This window comes from Malania oleifera, chromosome 9, assembly GCF_029873635.1.
Source record: "Malania oleifera isolate guangnan ecotype guangnan chromosome 9, ASM2987363v1, whole genome shotgun sequence".
Lineage (NCBI taxonomy): Eukaryota > Viridiplantae > Streptophyta > Magnoliopsida > Santalales > Ximeniaceae > Malania > Malania oleifera.
Window position 1 is genome coordinate 1,279,365 of NC_080425.1, and position 15,015 is coordinate 1,294,379.

Here is a 15,015-nt window from a genome sequence, read left to right on the forward strand (position 1 = left end):
AAAGCAAATAAGTGAGAATGAGATGGTATAAGATTGATTTCTCAACTTTTTTAAGGGTATATTTGGAATTTCACGTTCATTTGCACTTTACCATATTACCTTCTTTTCTTTGATCTTTTGATGTATTTTTATATTTTTGATATTACATAAGTTAATAGTGAGTTTTAATGTCTAGGTTTCTTTTAGGTTTATCAGTTGCTTCCCTACCCTTGAATCATAAAATTAATTTTTTGGCTCGAAAGTATATTATATTTACAATAAGTTCTTTTATTATCATAATATTTGAATCAAGTTATTAGATGGACATCTTTTTTTTTTTTTTTTTTTTGCCTAATGAACGGTGCTCATCATATGAGATTATACTTTATCGAGTAGTACTCGTCTCTTGCTATTTTATGAGCAGTGCTTATCAGATGAACAATTTTTTAGTCTCATAAGCAATGCTCATCAGATGACCCAATTTTCACTAAGTAGTGTTCGTCTCTTATTGCCTCATATGCAGTAGTCATAAGATAAGCATTTGTGGGGCTCATGAATGGTGCACATCAAATGAGCCAATTTATTTCCAAGTAGTACCCATCTCTTGTTACCTCATGAGTGATACTCATCAAATGACTATTTTTGGGTCTCATGTGCAGTGTTCATCAAATATGTATTTTTCCCGAGCAGTGCTTGTCTTTTTGTTGCTTCATGAGTAGTGCTCATCAAATAGATAATTGTTTTATGAAACAATGTTCATCTTTTGTTGCCTTATGCGTGTTACTCATTAGATGGACATTTTTTGGTTTCATACTCGATGCTCATCGTATGATCGAATTTTTTGTTGAGTAGTACTCATCTCTTGTTGTCTCATGAACAACGTTAATAAGATGAGCATTTTTAGGTTTCATGAGCGGTGCTCATTTGATGGATACTTTTGGGTCTCATGAGCAATGCTCATCAAATGGACTATTGTTTGTCAAGTAGTACTCGTCTTTTGTGTGTTTTATGAGTGGTGCTCATTAAATGGACATTTTTGGATTTCATGAGTAGTGTTCATTAGATGAACCAATTTTTTGTCAAACAATATTCTTCTTTTGTTGTTTCATGAGTAGTGCTCATTAGATGCGCATTTTGAATTTACAAGGCAAAAAGGTCTCCGTTGTTCCCTCGTAAAGGGGGGATTAGGAGATCTTGCTAAGGTTTCCGATTACGATTGACTGCAAACTTCTTACACCAACTTTTCTAGTTAATTAATTTTCTTGAGTTTTTTTTTTCAAATTCTAAAGACTGTTGCTAGTGATTGCCGACACTGTTGGTCCCTTCTACTTTCTTTGTCATATTTGAAATTTTCAAGGTTGCTTCATGTGGTACCACTGCCTTATCCTTAGGTGTTGTTTATGCTTGAACAATCCTTGAGTCACGTTCCACAGGATTTTTTTTTTTTTTTTTAAGATCATGCTAAACATGTCTTCCACCTTCCTTTGAAAGGCTAGAAATTGGTCTAAAAGCACAATTTGCGGTGAATTGTCTAATGGGAGTAAATCAACCAGGGCAATTGATCCTCAACAACAAGTTCAAACTCAAAATTGCATGATGCAGACTTGATTGAGTTTTACAAAGAAATCCTTCCAAGTTTCCCATAAAATGGCGTCAACAGTTGCTGTCAAATTTTGTCTTAGAGAAAATGAAAGTATTATATTATCGCAATAGTAAAGGAATGAGTGAGAATGGAATGATATATCTTATCTTCCATAGGAGTTTCTTTTTATAAGCATTTGATATCTCCTCATTGATTTTCTTACTAATGGATTGCATGAGTTATACATTGACTATTAATATGTTTCTAAGGAATAAAGATTGGCATGTTAACCCCTTACTTTAACTAGTGGACTTTATCCCCTTTCCATTGATAACTTGATGCCTTTTAATTTTTTGGCCTTACATAAGTTAATGTCGAGTTTCAATGTCAGGGTCTCTCTTATGTTATATCAAATGCAGTTATTAATTTATTTCACTTGAATCTATAAAAGGATTTACAATTATAATTTTGTAATAATTTAATAGTTATCTGTTTTCAAAAATTTTAAGAATTATGCTTTTTAAATTTAACTTTTTTAATAAAAAGTTTCTTAAAAAAAATTAAATTCTCCAAAATTTATGTTTTACTTTTATAAATATACAATCTAAGACTAGAACAAACATATATTTGGACTAGAGTCGATATCTAGAGATCCGAAAAATAATAATAATAATAATAATAATAATAATAATAATAATAATAATAATAATAATAAAAATTTGGCTTCATGCAGACCAAACCGTCGACGGTTTGGTGGAGCTCAAGAAAACAGTCGACGGTTTCGATTTACCAAGGGCCGTTAAAGGTAAATATGTAGTAAAATGGTTTGGTTAAAGACCAAACTGTCAATGGTTTCAGGAAAACCGTCAACGGTTTTATCCAAGGCAGTAGCCTATAAATAGGATCTAGGTTCTTTTTCTTTTTTTTTTTGAAATTTCTCTCCCTCTCTCTCTAGGCTGCGGTCTCTCTCTCTCTCTGTTGACTTTGGTGTATTCCCAAGAGGGGGTGAATTGGGTATTTAAAATTTTGTCCTAGGTTTTGCTAATCCAACAGCAGTATTTCACAACCTAGGGTCTGTCTATATACACATAAACTCAAATGCGCAGATAATTGTAAGATGCAAAAACTAAATCATACACAACATTCACAGAATAACATATATGTGTAGGAATGAAAATTGCGGAAATGTAAAGTGCACACACGATATGTTATCGGGGTTCGACCAACTGTACCTACGTCCTCGCCTCTAGCTCGCAAGCCCGAGAATTTCACTAATGCTTACTTAACGGGTGGAGCGGCACCGGTTACAATCAGATCAATTAGCGGGGCTGACCTCAACCTACACCTTACTAGGATGGTGTATCTAGATTTCCTAATCGGGTCTAAGCCAATTTAGGACTATGCAACAGGGCTAGTCTCCCTCTTCAAACCCACGCCTGGAATACAACGAATATAAAAAATTGCGTACACAAAAATGCTTCTTACACTAAGCAAGTATGTACCACAATACGCACAGTATAATCAATGCACATCAACAATATAGGAATTGTAAGCTCGATGATGTGTATATGCTATCAACACTCAATATAATGTGTATTCTCGAATAAGCACAATAGTGTATAAACTAGTCTTTTTCTTTGAAACATAATATAGAATATCTTAATATTAACTTAGGGTTTCAAAGATGCTAGCAAGGTTATTCAAACACCCTCAAAAGAATATTTTCTTAATTTACTAGGCACAAGAGATGTTTGAATCCTAGCTTGTAAAAATGATTTTGCACATACAAAAATTATAGGTTAAGGTATCTTGCAATATTGATGTAAAAACCCACAAGCCTCAAAGTTTTCCCAACACAAGATTTATTAGATTAAATTAGTGTGAAAACTTATGTTTAACTCTCAATATCAAAATCAATCAACAAACAAAACAAATGAGAGTATTAAGTAAAATGAAGTGGAGTATAAACACTCAAGGCACTCTCAAAAAGTTTGGATAATCAAAGAAATAGGTGTATGAGAGTGTATGAGATTAGCATGAACAAAATAGGATTTGGAAATTTGAGAGAGTTTTGATTTAATCCTATTTGCTAATCACTCTTAATTTGTGTAAATGAAAGCGTATATATATATAGAGAGAATGGGCAAATTATGATCGTTGGAGACTCAAGGGTAATTTTAAAATTTATTTTAATTATATTTAAAAAATTAACCCCCTTTTTACCCCAAACAACCTCGGTTGAAAATTTGCCAACCCAACAGTTTCGAGTGACTGGCCTGAGGTTCGGTCGCCCGAACAGACTCAATGGAAAAAGGTGATTTACAAAGTTTGAGTGCCCAAGTCAAGGTTCGGTTGGTTGAACCAGGCGATTTTCCAATTGTTTGAGGTTTAGTCGCTTGTACATAATTTCAGTAGCCCAAACAACAACCTTCGGTCGCCCGAGGGTATTTTACACGTAAAGGTTAGGGCGCCCGAGTTGGTGGGAAAGGTCCTGACATAAGTTCGGTCGCCCGTGGAAGATACATTCATTTTGGTTTAGTTTGCCGAACTCAGGTCAACTTTTGACCCATCCACTATTCGGTCGATCAAGGCAATTTGAACTACCAGGTTCAGTCGCCCCAATGTCTTTATTTTTTAACCTAAGGTCCTTTTCTTTGCTTTAAAATTTTCCCTAATAATATGATAACTATGTTAGGACTTTGTGCACTTAAGTGTGAGAACCTAAGGGCCTTTTTAAGGTCTTTTTGAGCTTACTTATCCCTACATGCATGCTATGCAATGATTATTACAGACCTTTGAATAAATACTTATTACAGACCAAAATGAATAAAAATTACAACACTTAAAAGCATATAGGGTCTTCATTTTCTTTCGGGTCTTTGAGTGCCGCCATATGATATAGTCAATGTAAACATGCACATCAACTCAGCAGACATGAAATAGCTGAGTATTTGCTATAATCAAAACAAGGTACGACTCGTAGGGTCAACACTCTCTCTCTCTCTCTCTCTCTCTCTCTCTCTCTCTCTCTCTCTCTCTCTTCAATTTCTCCCTAAAAACTCAACCAAATTGAGAAATGAACACCATTTCTAGGTCTTTGCTTTGATCCTCAGCATATTAATCGAAGTGGATTCATCGTTTGAGCATTCTAGGCACCACTCCAGAGATAAGATAAAGGGAATAGATTTTGTCAGTTATTTTTGGAAATTTAACCGATTAAAATGAAGTATGTGATTTTAAGAATATTATATATGATTTTCTAAATATTCAGGTATATGGAAATGGTGATTTTGAATTATTATATGTATGTTTTGGGAAAAACTAAAGTGAGTAGGGTAATTATCTCGCTTTCCTTATAAAACATGTATTTAGAGTTTATAAAATTATGGAGATGATCATATCCCTATTTTTAGTAAAGTATATTTTTCTTGGGCAGTCAATTATATTATGATTTATCACTCGAATTGTGTGGCATAAGAATAATTATGTACTGCATAAATAAGCATGTTAGAATATTTTATGATGATATACAGTAAAGTATGATTTTACACTGATTTCGAGAAATGTTATGAATATAGTGGATATGACATGATAGTTTATACTGAGATGTCTTATAACGGTTTTATAACCGAGATATGTTATGGGAGTTTTATACTGAATTGTGAAATGAGATCATGTTACTGTTTTATTTTATAAATGGTATTATATGGTATAAGAACTCTGATGGACCAATTATGTTAAGAGTATGGTATTATAACTAGTATGATATGTCAGTGCAACCACACTATTCAGAAAATGTTGGTGGTTGGATAGTCAATTTGCACAAAGAATAGCAAGATACCCTCCTGGGTCCGGACCAGGATGTGGTGGCAAATTGTACTTACAGACGAGTATGTTTGACCCTGGGTCCGGACCAGGATGTGGTGGCAAATTGTACTTACAAACGAGTATGTTTGACTTAGCTTAGTAGGCCAGCCAATGCTAAGTCCAGCCTTCGGACTGCACAACCCGATCATGTGGGGTTAATACATGATGTTATATGATTGTCCGTTCAAGGAGGTTCTTTCATATATATATATATATATATATATATATATATATATGTAGATTTATGTACACAGAGAAATTTATTGAGATAAAACATGTTTTTTAGAAGGAAAATATGTGTTTTAAAATATATAGGTGTGAGTACAGTTTTATATGATTTTTCCATTAAAGTTAATTAATTAAATGATGTATTTCTACTACACTAAAACTTATGTTATCATACACTGATAATAATTTATTCCGTCTTACTGAGAAGTCTCTCACCCCAATGATTTTAACATTTCAAGAAATTCAAGGAGCCGAGCTTAGGGAGCTCTGGGGCGGGACTAGTTAGTTTTTGGTTTGAAGTTAGTGCTGGTGAGACACTAATGTGTATATGTTTTATGTTTTTTTGTATACCTTGGGCTGTATTATGGTTTTTGGGGAGATACTTATGTAAATATGAAGGTTTAGAACTCTGGTATAGTTTTTGAGGTTTGGTGTATTTCCACTGCATGTTTCATTCTGCATTTACGGACAGGTATACTCAGTACCCCACTTCGAGTTCAGGTTGTTACAGTTATGGTATCAGAGATATACGTAGGCAGAATAACACTCCGGACCCCACTGGATTCGGGGCGTTACACGATCGATGTACGATGGGGTTCGAATTTTGAAGAAATAAATAGTGAAAATTATTTAAATTTAATATTAGTTGTGGGTGCACATCAATGCGTGCTTTACAATCTCACAACATATTATTTTTTAGAAGTTGGAAAATTATAGAAATATTTAGAAATATAGAACTAAAATTATTTATGTATTCTTGATTTGTAAATGTTGTAACTAAATGATAATTTGGAAAGTTGATGGCATTTTAGAAATAATAAGAAATAAAGTGTTAATTAAAAAGTAAAATTTATTTTCTCTTCTCTTAATTAATAATAGTGTCCAAATTGAACTTAAATTACGAAAACTTTTGCTTAGACAATTACAAATCTATTAACCTGTTCAAAAACTTGGACTAAAGTCCTACCTCAAATAAATTTTTTCTCCTAAATCATCCTATTAGTGAAACTCTTAGGCATAGTCAAGTCATTTATTAAAATTTGTAAGGTAGTAAATATCATAAATTCTTGTATGAAGTTTTTGAAGGTTTTATTTATTATAGCATTACGATTTTTTTTAATAATCATTTGAAATTGACTTCTTGTGTAACTTAACTCGATCTTTATATAAGTTCAAGTTTGAATCTTATAATACTACCATATAATTGAACTTAATCAAGATTATATTATTTTATTATTATATAACTTATTAGTAATATACTTTGAAATACTTAATATTTAATATTTTTATAATTATTTTGTTACCAACTCAAACTTAATTGAGTCGATTTCAGAGTTTTAAGAACACGTAATTAAAAATTTAACACAAGATAATTACAAAATCAATCAAATTTGATTCAAGTTTATGATTAAAATTTTCAAGACAAGTCCAATTAAGTTCCGTATCCCATAGCTTGATTCGACTTTAATACACTCCTATTAATGCAATACACCTACGATGATTCCTTGTTAACATTTGCCATTGTTGTGTCTAATGAGTTCAAGTCGACACACCAAGGTGCTAAATTTCAACTCAAATAAGAAACTTAGAACTTGAAAATTGATTCAAACTTGATCTATCTCAACAACTCAACTACAAACTCTTAAAACTTAAGTTCAATCCGATTAAGTTCAATTTGATGATAAAATAATGCTAAATATACATCAAAAAAATATAAATTATATAAGATATATTATATATTATATCAATTATATAACATATAAAATTATAAAATTATTTAACAAGACTTGCAATTAGTATCACAAAAATCGAACTCAATTCATCAAACTACTCGAATGACTTGATTTCAAATAAAATAAGGTCAAATGAGTCAAACATCAAAGATGACAATGTAGAAGGTAGGGCAACAACTATATATGTATTCTTCAATTCTAGGTAGATACACTCACGGAACCAGCGGTACCTATGGATGGTGAGAGTTTACTCTATAAGCCAGTGGGGACCGTGGATGGTGAGAGTTCTCTGTGAGCCAGCGAAGGCCGTGGATGGTAATGGAGATTTGTCCTGAGAATCGGGTTGATCGAACATCCAACTGATGTACAAAAATCGTGTCCGCATTCCGGACTTTATCCTGATCAGCGAGACTTGTGGACGAAGGACGTTAATCTGTAGGATTGGTGCCGCACCAAGGGGTCCATAGGACTTATTGATGACTGAAGTTCCTATATAATAAAAAAAAAAGAATTTACATTATAATCAAAACTCATAAATATATGGTGATCAGGCAGACCCTTTCACATATGTGATGTAACTGTCATATACTAGTTTGCTTTTAACCCTGGCCATGCTCTTAGTTGCATATGGTGTCACTCTCCACAATGCTGTCATCGTTAGAAAGGTTGACTGATTGGGTAAAAAAAGGTTAGAACAGCTAAAAACACTCTCCTCAATGATGAATGCCACACCAACCTTAAAAAGGTTGACTGGGTGAGTGAACTCTACTAGCAATTTCCCCCCAATTGCACAGAACAATACTGTGTGGGAGAATGGTTAGAACAGCTAAAAACAATTTTGCAATATACAGAGCCTGTGACAGCAGCAGAAGTACAAAAATATTTCTCATGTGCCAGACAAATAATCTAAAAAATAAAATGACGGGAAAAATAATTTAAGACAAACAGAAGAAACCCCAAAAAAAAATTTAGAAAAAGTGACACCACAGAATCCAAAGGTAAGAACTGAATTAAGTTAATGATTTCTGAAAATCAAGCTTATTGAGTCAATCTCACAAAAAGGAAATACATGTGAATCCAAAGCAGACTGCACATTATTAGTCTTGTATAAACATAAAACCTATTGAGCTCACAAAGCTCCGAGCTAAACCTACAAAACTAAGCTCAGCACGCACAACTTAAACTGCATGGATCGGGCTGCCGCTCGAGTTCATTGTTGAACCGCCTGAGGCAGAATTGGCGTGGAAGGCTGATTGCCTAGTTGAGCCTTCAAGCAGTTTAAGTGAAAGGGAAGAAGGGCCTGCATCAGTCAGGGAATCCCCCAAGCTTAGCTTTGACATGCCAACCAGCTCATCCACATTGATTGGGCTTTTGGAGTGTATTGCTGTCGGCTTAAGCACCTCATGCGTCTCCGTTTTAGCTGGCTCAGAACTGTATCCTGACCAAAATGGAAAAGGGAGAGGGAAAAATGGCGAGACATAGGCAGGAAATACAACTGGGTAACAGCCCTGGGCATCATCTGGCTTTGGGAGAACAGGCTCTCCTTCATTCGAATTTGACGACTCCATTGATTCACATTCTTCATCCAGAGCAGGAGCAGCTGGAGGCAATGGGTTATTACTTTGCGTCTCAGCTTGTGGAGGGTTGACGGAAAAGAAATCCTGCGATACCATAGGAGTGTCGACTGGCTGCAGAAATGTGATAAACAACGATATTTAGAAAGAGATTAAAATGATGAAAAACGTGAACACCTGAAAATTGGTGCACTGATAGCATGATCAAGCTATATAGATCTTGATTTTACAGTAGGAGAAAATTTTCTCTATCAGGAATATAAAACATCATTTTCATTCATGTAACAAGGCATTTGGAACCAACAAGTGCCAACTGCCAATGTTGTATGTTAGTTGCCAATATTGGCAGGTACAACAGAGAAAACATCTTGAACTAAAGTTACTTAAGTGTGCAAAAGAGTGTCTGTGTATGCATGTGCGCGTGTGCGCATGGAGAAAAATAAACGAGTCAGAGAATGATAGGTTCGTAACATAAAAAAGAATAGATTCTTCACAACGGAACAAGAATCATAGAAAGATGGTCAAACATCTTGAACCAAACTAACTTAAGTGTGCATAAGAATGTTTGTGTGTGCATATATGTGTGTGCACGGATGAGGGGTAGAGAGAAATATAAACAAGTCAGAGAATGACAGATTCAGATCATCAAAAAGAATATTAAAAACATATCCTGAGGAATAAGCAGCTTTATTAAAGCTAACTATTAAAAATTTATGTTGCATTTATGCAAAAAGCACGTATGTGTGGTATTATGAATATCTACAAATAGAAATTTGATACAGGGGGCACTAACTTCATCTGCTACAATATCAAACAAGCTGGATCGTCTTTTTCTTCTTGACACATTGCTTTGCCTGATGAAATATTTCTGAGCATGACTAGCCACTTGAGTAGGTGTCCTTGAAATTACATAATTGCGTGAGATTCCACGCCAATCACCTTTGCCAAGCTTCTGCAGACCAATTAGAAACATCCTATGCTCCTCTTCAGTCCACGGAGTGCCTGCACATCAAATTATAAGATGTTCAAAGTTGAACATAGAGTGTGCAGTATAAGCAACATAATTTTCTTTTTAGATAGCTAAGAGTGGCTGTCAAGGAACAAATAAAACTGGAAATATAAGTTCTCCATAAGCAGTCTGTTGAATGGTTTGTACTGGCTTCAATGCCTGGCTTTGTAGTATAGATATAGATTACTAAATAGATAGTGCAATGCACATAACCTGTGAACACAGAGGATCCAGGAATGTTGATATTGAAATACACAGCATTAGGGGTAAAAGTGAACCAAGCTATTCACAATTTCACAAGCAGTTTGGGCTCAAGCTTGGTCAAAACTTGATTTAGTCAGCCAAAATCTAGCTCTGAAATGAAGCCCTTGTGTGATTTTTGTGTGTGTATAGGCATAATAAAGTCTAGTCTAAGGCTGGAATTCAGCTCAGTTATAATATCATATCATATTGTCCAATTACTCAATTATGTGTTTTAGTATTTCAAATACAATATTATTGAACTCAAGCCACACCAAGCTTGAGCTCCAAACTTGAGTCTAGTCTAAGGCTTGAATATATTCTTAATGATCCCAACTGAACCTAGCTGAGCAATGCCAAGTCAAGTTCAAGCTCCACGCATTCCTAGTGAGCTGAACTTGAGCCCTTTTTTTTTAAAGCTTGAGTTGAATAGCAAGAAAAGCTCGAGGATGTACAATTCAAACCGAACCAAGTTTGAGCACCCAGCTGTTCGGCTCAACTTGTTTCCACCCATACAAAGAATTACCCCAACACTTGGAGGGGCTCTTTAAAGACAACATTCACAAGAAAAAACTTGAGTCTTTTAACTTATAAAAATATACTTAATAAATCTTCAAGTACAAGGCAGTGACTTGAAGTCTTATCCCCTGCCCCCAACACTCCCACTCGCACCCCCGCCCTAGCTTTCTCATAAATCTAAATTAAAACATGCAAATATAATAATCATATTAAAAAATCCCAAGATCGAAACAAACTACATGGGCTAGAGTGTGAATTTAAATCACCTGTTGAAAGTATAATCCAACATTACATACAAGAAACTCTTTCACATTCAGAGATTAGCAGCATATCTCTTCTTATCCACTCCTCCCCTTCCGGCAGGTAGAAAAGAAAAAGAAGGACAAAAATGTCAACACATTCTTGAAGTGTAGTGTTGGATACATAACAACACCCACAAGACTAGTGCCAATCTGTCTTAAGATCACTATCACTACAGAAAATAATGAACCCTACTCAGTTTATTTTATATATATGCAGTACCTATTTAGAAGAAACAGCATTTTTTCATTGTTCTGGTTCAAAGTTGTACCAGTTCTTCTAACTTCAACAGTGTCACTTTCTACTGAAACCAATATCACCTAGTATATCCACCCTAGATTACTTTTAAGACTGTCCTAGACCTATAGATACTTCCATGAATTTTGAGCCACTTGTTGAAAACTTACAAATTTGGGCCAATAATCTTGTTTATCGATTTAACAGTAGAATTTCCCGTTCCTTATCCCAATAAAAAAGTTGCAAATATCAATTTTGATTATAGACAACTTCAAAAACTTCATGATGCTTAATCAAAATTAAACAGGATTAAATACATCAATCGAGTCATTCGATTCCAAAAACTGACTTTCACAAAAGCTAATTAAACAAACAACAACTACAAAACAATACTCCAAAGATACCCACTGAAATCCCCGATTGAATGAAAAAAAGAACAGTAAAACCATTAAAAAAGACAAAATCATTTAACACACAAGCACAGACACACACAAAAACACACAAACACGGGAACAAACTAAAACCATATTCAATCAAAAACTGAATTCATTGATTCCAAAACCAAGTTTTAACGAAAAAGCAATTAAACAAACAAGAAGTAGAGATCAATACATCAAAGATAACCAGGGAAATCCCCAAACGAGCGCAAGCATAAACTGTAAAATCATTGAGAAGCCTGAAAATTATGATTATAATTTTTAAAAAACGAAACAAACTAAAAAGAAAAGAAAAAAAAAAGCATAAAAAAAAAAGCTCAAACCTTTCTTTCTTTCACGGCAGCTTGACGTTGATCCCGGCACGAAATCCTCGGAGGCATATCCGTCAGCGGCCGCACCGTGCTCCGGAGTCTCGCCGGGCGAACCAGGGGTGTTCCCTGAGGCGCCGTTCTGAAGGGCACCAGAATTGGATCCGGTGTAATGGGTCAAGTTACCCATACTGGCGCTCTTCCGAATCGATCCGTCCGTCAATCGAACCCCGAAAAGCTTGACCCCCCGATTGGGACAAGTCCTGGAGTTGTGTCCATTGTGACTGCAATGCGAGCACCGTCGAGTCATCTCGAGATCGACGGGGTCGGATCGAGCACGGCGAGCTTGGCCGAGGTAGGAATCCACGGAACAGATGATCACATGATCCGAGAGAAGATAGGATTAGGGTTCGATGCGATAGGTAGAGTTTGGAGAGATTAGGGTTTTGTCTGGATCGATCGAGTGAAAAATTTTCTTTATCCGCTTTCGCAGAAGGATTATGGAAAGCGAAAATATGAGAGAGAGAGGACGTAATCTCTGAATAAGGTTGTGGATAAAGCGGGAATGATTAGATGCTCCGGGAACATTTGAGATAGATGATTAATCCATCTCGACCGCTCATTTAGTCAAAAGAACTTTCCAACGATCTAGCGCATATGCTTGGTTGTCTAACGTCTATCCTTTTATCTTCTTCTTATATCAATCAATTCAATGCGATAAACTTTAAAAATTATAAATTAATAATATGTTTATAATATCCAACTACATCAATCTCTACTATACATATTAAACTTAAATGGTGACGTACTTACTAGTCATCAAATTTTTCCACTTAATCTTATTTATGTTCCTCAATCTTTTCCTTCTTTCACTTTATTCCCTCTTATTTTTCTCGACTTATTTTAAAGCAAACCTGGAGAATGTGAATCCCATCTCAAATACATTTCAACCACAAATTTTTCACTTAATTTTACTTTTTCATTTTCATTTTCTTTTCTCTTCCTCTCTCTCAACACATTGGGTGAGTATAATTCAATTAAAATCGAATTAATTGAATAAATTCGCTTGATTCAATTCGGTTTTTTGGTAATTCTTACATCATTTTACTGTTGCATGGAGATGATATGCTCATTACAGGGTCTAACTGTAAAGACCCAAAAATTTAAAAGGATTAAAATAATTTAAAAAATAATAATAAATAAAATAACAGATAAATAAATAAAAGGAATGGCGTGGAAAAAGAAAAAAAAATTTTAATTAAAGAAATTAAATTAAATTAAGATAAATTAATAATTAAATAATTAATTATTAAATTAAATATTTTTACGTTGGATTTAAAAAATAATAATAATTAAAATAATATCTATAAGTAAGTTATTATAATATATATATATATATATATATATATATATATATATATATGTAAAGTGAAAGAAGAAGGATGAAGAAGAAAGATGATTTCAGGCACGCCCCCCCTGCAAACTTCCTGCGTTCAGTACGTGCAGTCACTCCTCCGTCTCCGCTTCTCTCATTCTCTCAATTATTCGGTGAGTTTGCGACGGATCGAGAAACAGAAGGTGCCGTTGGAATCCTGATTCCATTGCCGACATTTCTATTGGAGTAGATTTGTCGTGGGAACGACTTAGACATTACTCTTGGGAAAAGGTAATTTTTTCCCAATTTCTCAATTTTTAGTTAAATTTGCTATTGAATCGACGATCAGGCACCACCACGGGGTCCTAATCGTCGTTGTCATCATTTTGGAGTAGGTAATTTTTTAATTAAAGTTTTCTAAACCCTACTCCAAAGCGAGAGTGAGATTTGAAAAATTTGGCAATTTGACTAAATTTAAAGGTATATTTATTTATTTAAGAATTATGACTCTAGGAAATATTTAAATAATATTTTATTCATGAATAATTTATTAGAATTAGGAATTTAATTTCAGGGTCCGGGTGAGCGTTGCAGGTATTTTTCAGAGTCCCTGTTTGGGTAGTCCAAGAAACCAGGTAAGGGAAAAAATATATATTAAGTCAGAATTTTTATGAATTTAATGAAAAAATAAATTGTGTTATATGTACGTGTATATGTTTCAGTATGGGTAAAATGCCAACTGTTTAAATTATATTTTTTTTCTGAGTTTATGACTGTTTATTAGATATATATATGCGAAAATAAACTAATGAAAGTGAGAAATATTTTTAGGATAATTAAGTAAGAAATGAAAGGTATTTTCAGTATATAAACATTAAATATTGGTTGGCTTATTTTACAGGCAGTGTATGAATTTTACTGTTAAATTGTGTGGCATGAGAATCTATGTAAATATATGTTACATGTACAAGATGCAAACTAAGTAAAACAATGAAAATAAAATATGACATGGACAATGTTGCCTGTGTGTATTAATGCAACCATGTAAACAGCTGAAAAATGCTGGCCAAACAGCTGAAATATACGGGGTAAAACAACTAAAAGTGGCTGGGTAAATGTGTAACAGTTAAAAGTGATTGGGTAAATGTGTAACAGCTAAAAATGGCTGGTAATGTGAAACAACTTAAAGTGGCTAGATAAATGTGTCACAGTTGAAAATGGTTGGGTAAATGTATGACAGCTGAAAAATGCTGGATAAAAAAGCTGAAAGATAATGAGTATGAAATGAAATGAAATAAAAAGGGAAATGAATGAAATGGAAATGAAATGTGAAATGTGAACAATGTAAAATGGGAAAGAGTCACTTAAAGTGAAATATAATGTAATGTTAAGTCATGAATAGGAACAGATGTGTATGATTAAATAATGATAAAAAGAATGATGTATTATGATATTAGAAGTATGTAAGTACGTAGAACATGTTACGATTGGGCGAGGTGTACCTTTCGCCTGAAGGCTTGCTGAGTAAGGCAAGTGTACTAGTAGCTTCAGATGTGATAGTAGCTGCATAACACGCTAGAGCAGAGGGAACTTGTAACACCCCGACCCCGAGGGGCTTGGGATATTA

At 34.2% G+C, this 15,015-nt stretch overlaps 1 protein-coding gene across 1 annotated transcript; it reads right to left on the minus strand.

Moving 5' to 3' along the window:
* Positions 1 to 8,377: 8,377 nt before the first annotated feature.
* Positions 8,378 to 12,684, minus strand: LOC131164093 (transcription factor KUA1). Its single transcript, XM_058121059.1, has 3 exons — positions 12,029 to 12,684; positions 9,757 to 9,965; positions 8,378 to 9,077 (listed from the first exon to the last, which is right to left on the minus strand). The coding sequence occupies exons 1-3, from the start codon at positions 12,321 to 12,323 to the stop codon at positions 8,568 to 8,570; spliced, it is 1,014 nt and encodes a 337-aa protein (XP_057977042.1). The 5' UTR covers positions 12,324 to 12,684; the 3' UTR covers positions 8,378 to 8,567.
* Between the last annotated feature and the right edge of the window lie 2,331 nt (positions 12,685 to 15,015).

What these genes read in the sequence shown, in the direction of transcription:
- LOC131164093 (XM_058121059.1), bottom strand. Translation starts at nt 12,323, where the DNA reads ATGACTCGACGGTGCTCGCATTGCAGTCACAATGGACACAACTCCAGG. An exon ending in CTGCCGTGAAAGAAAGAAAG is followed by an intron (nt 9,966 to 12,028) that starts GTTTGAGCTTTT and finishes TTTGATGTGCAG; the next exon opens with GCACTCCGTGGACTGAAGAG. An exon ending in TTGATATTGTAGCAGATGAA is followed by an intron (nt 9,078 to 9,756) that starts GTTAGTGCCCCC and finishes ACATTTCTGCAG; the next exon opens with CCAGTCGACACTCCTATGGT.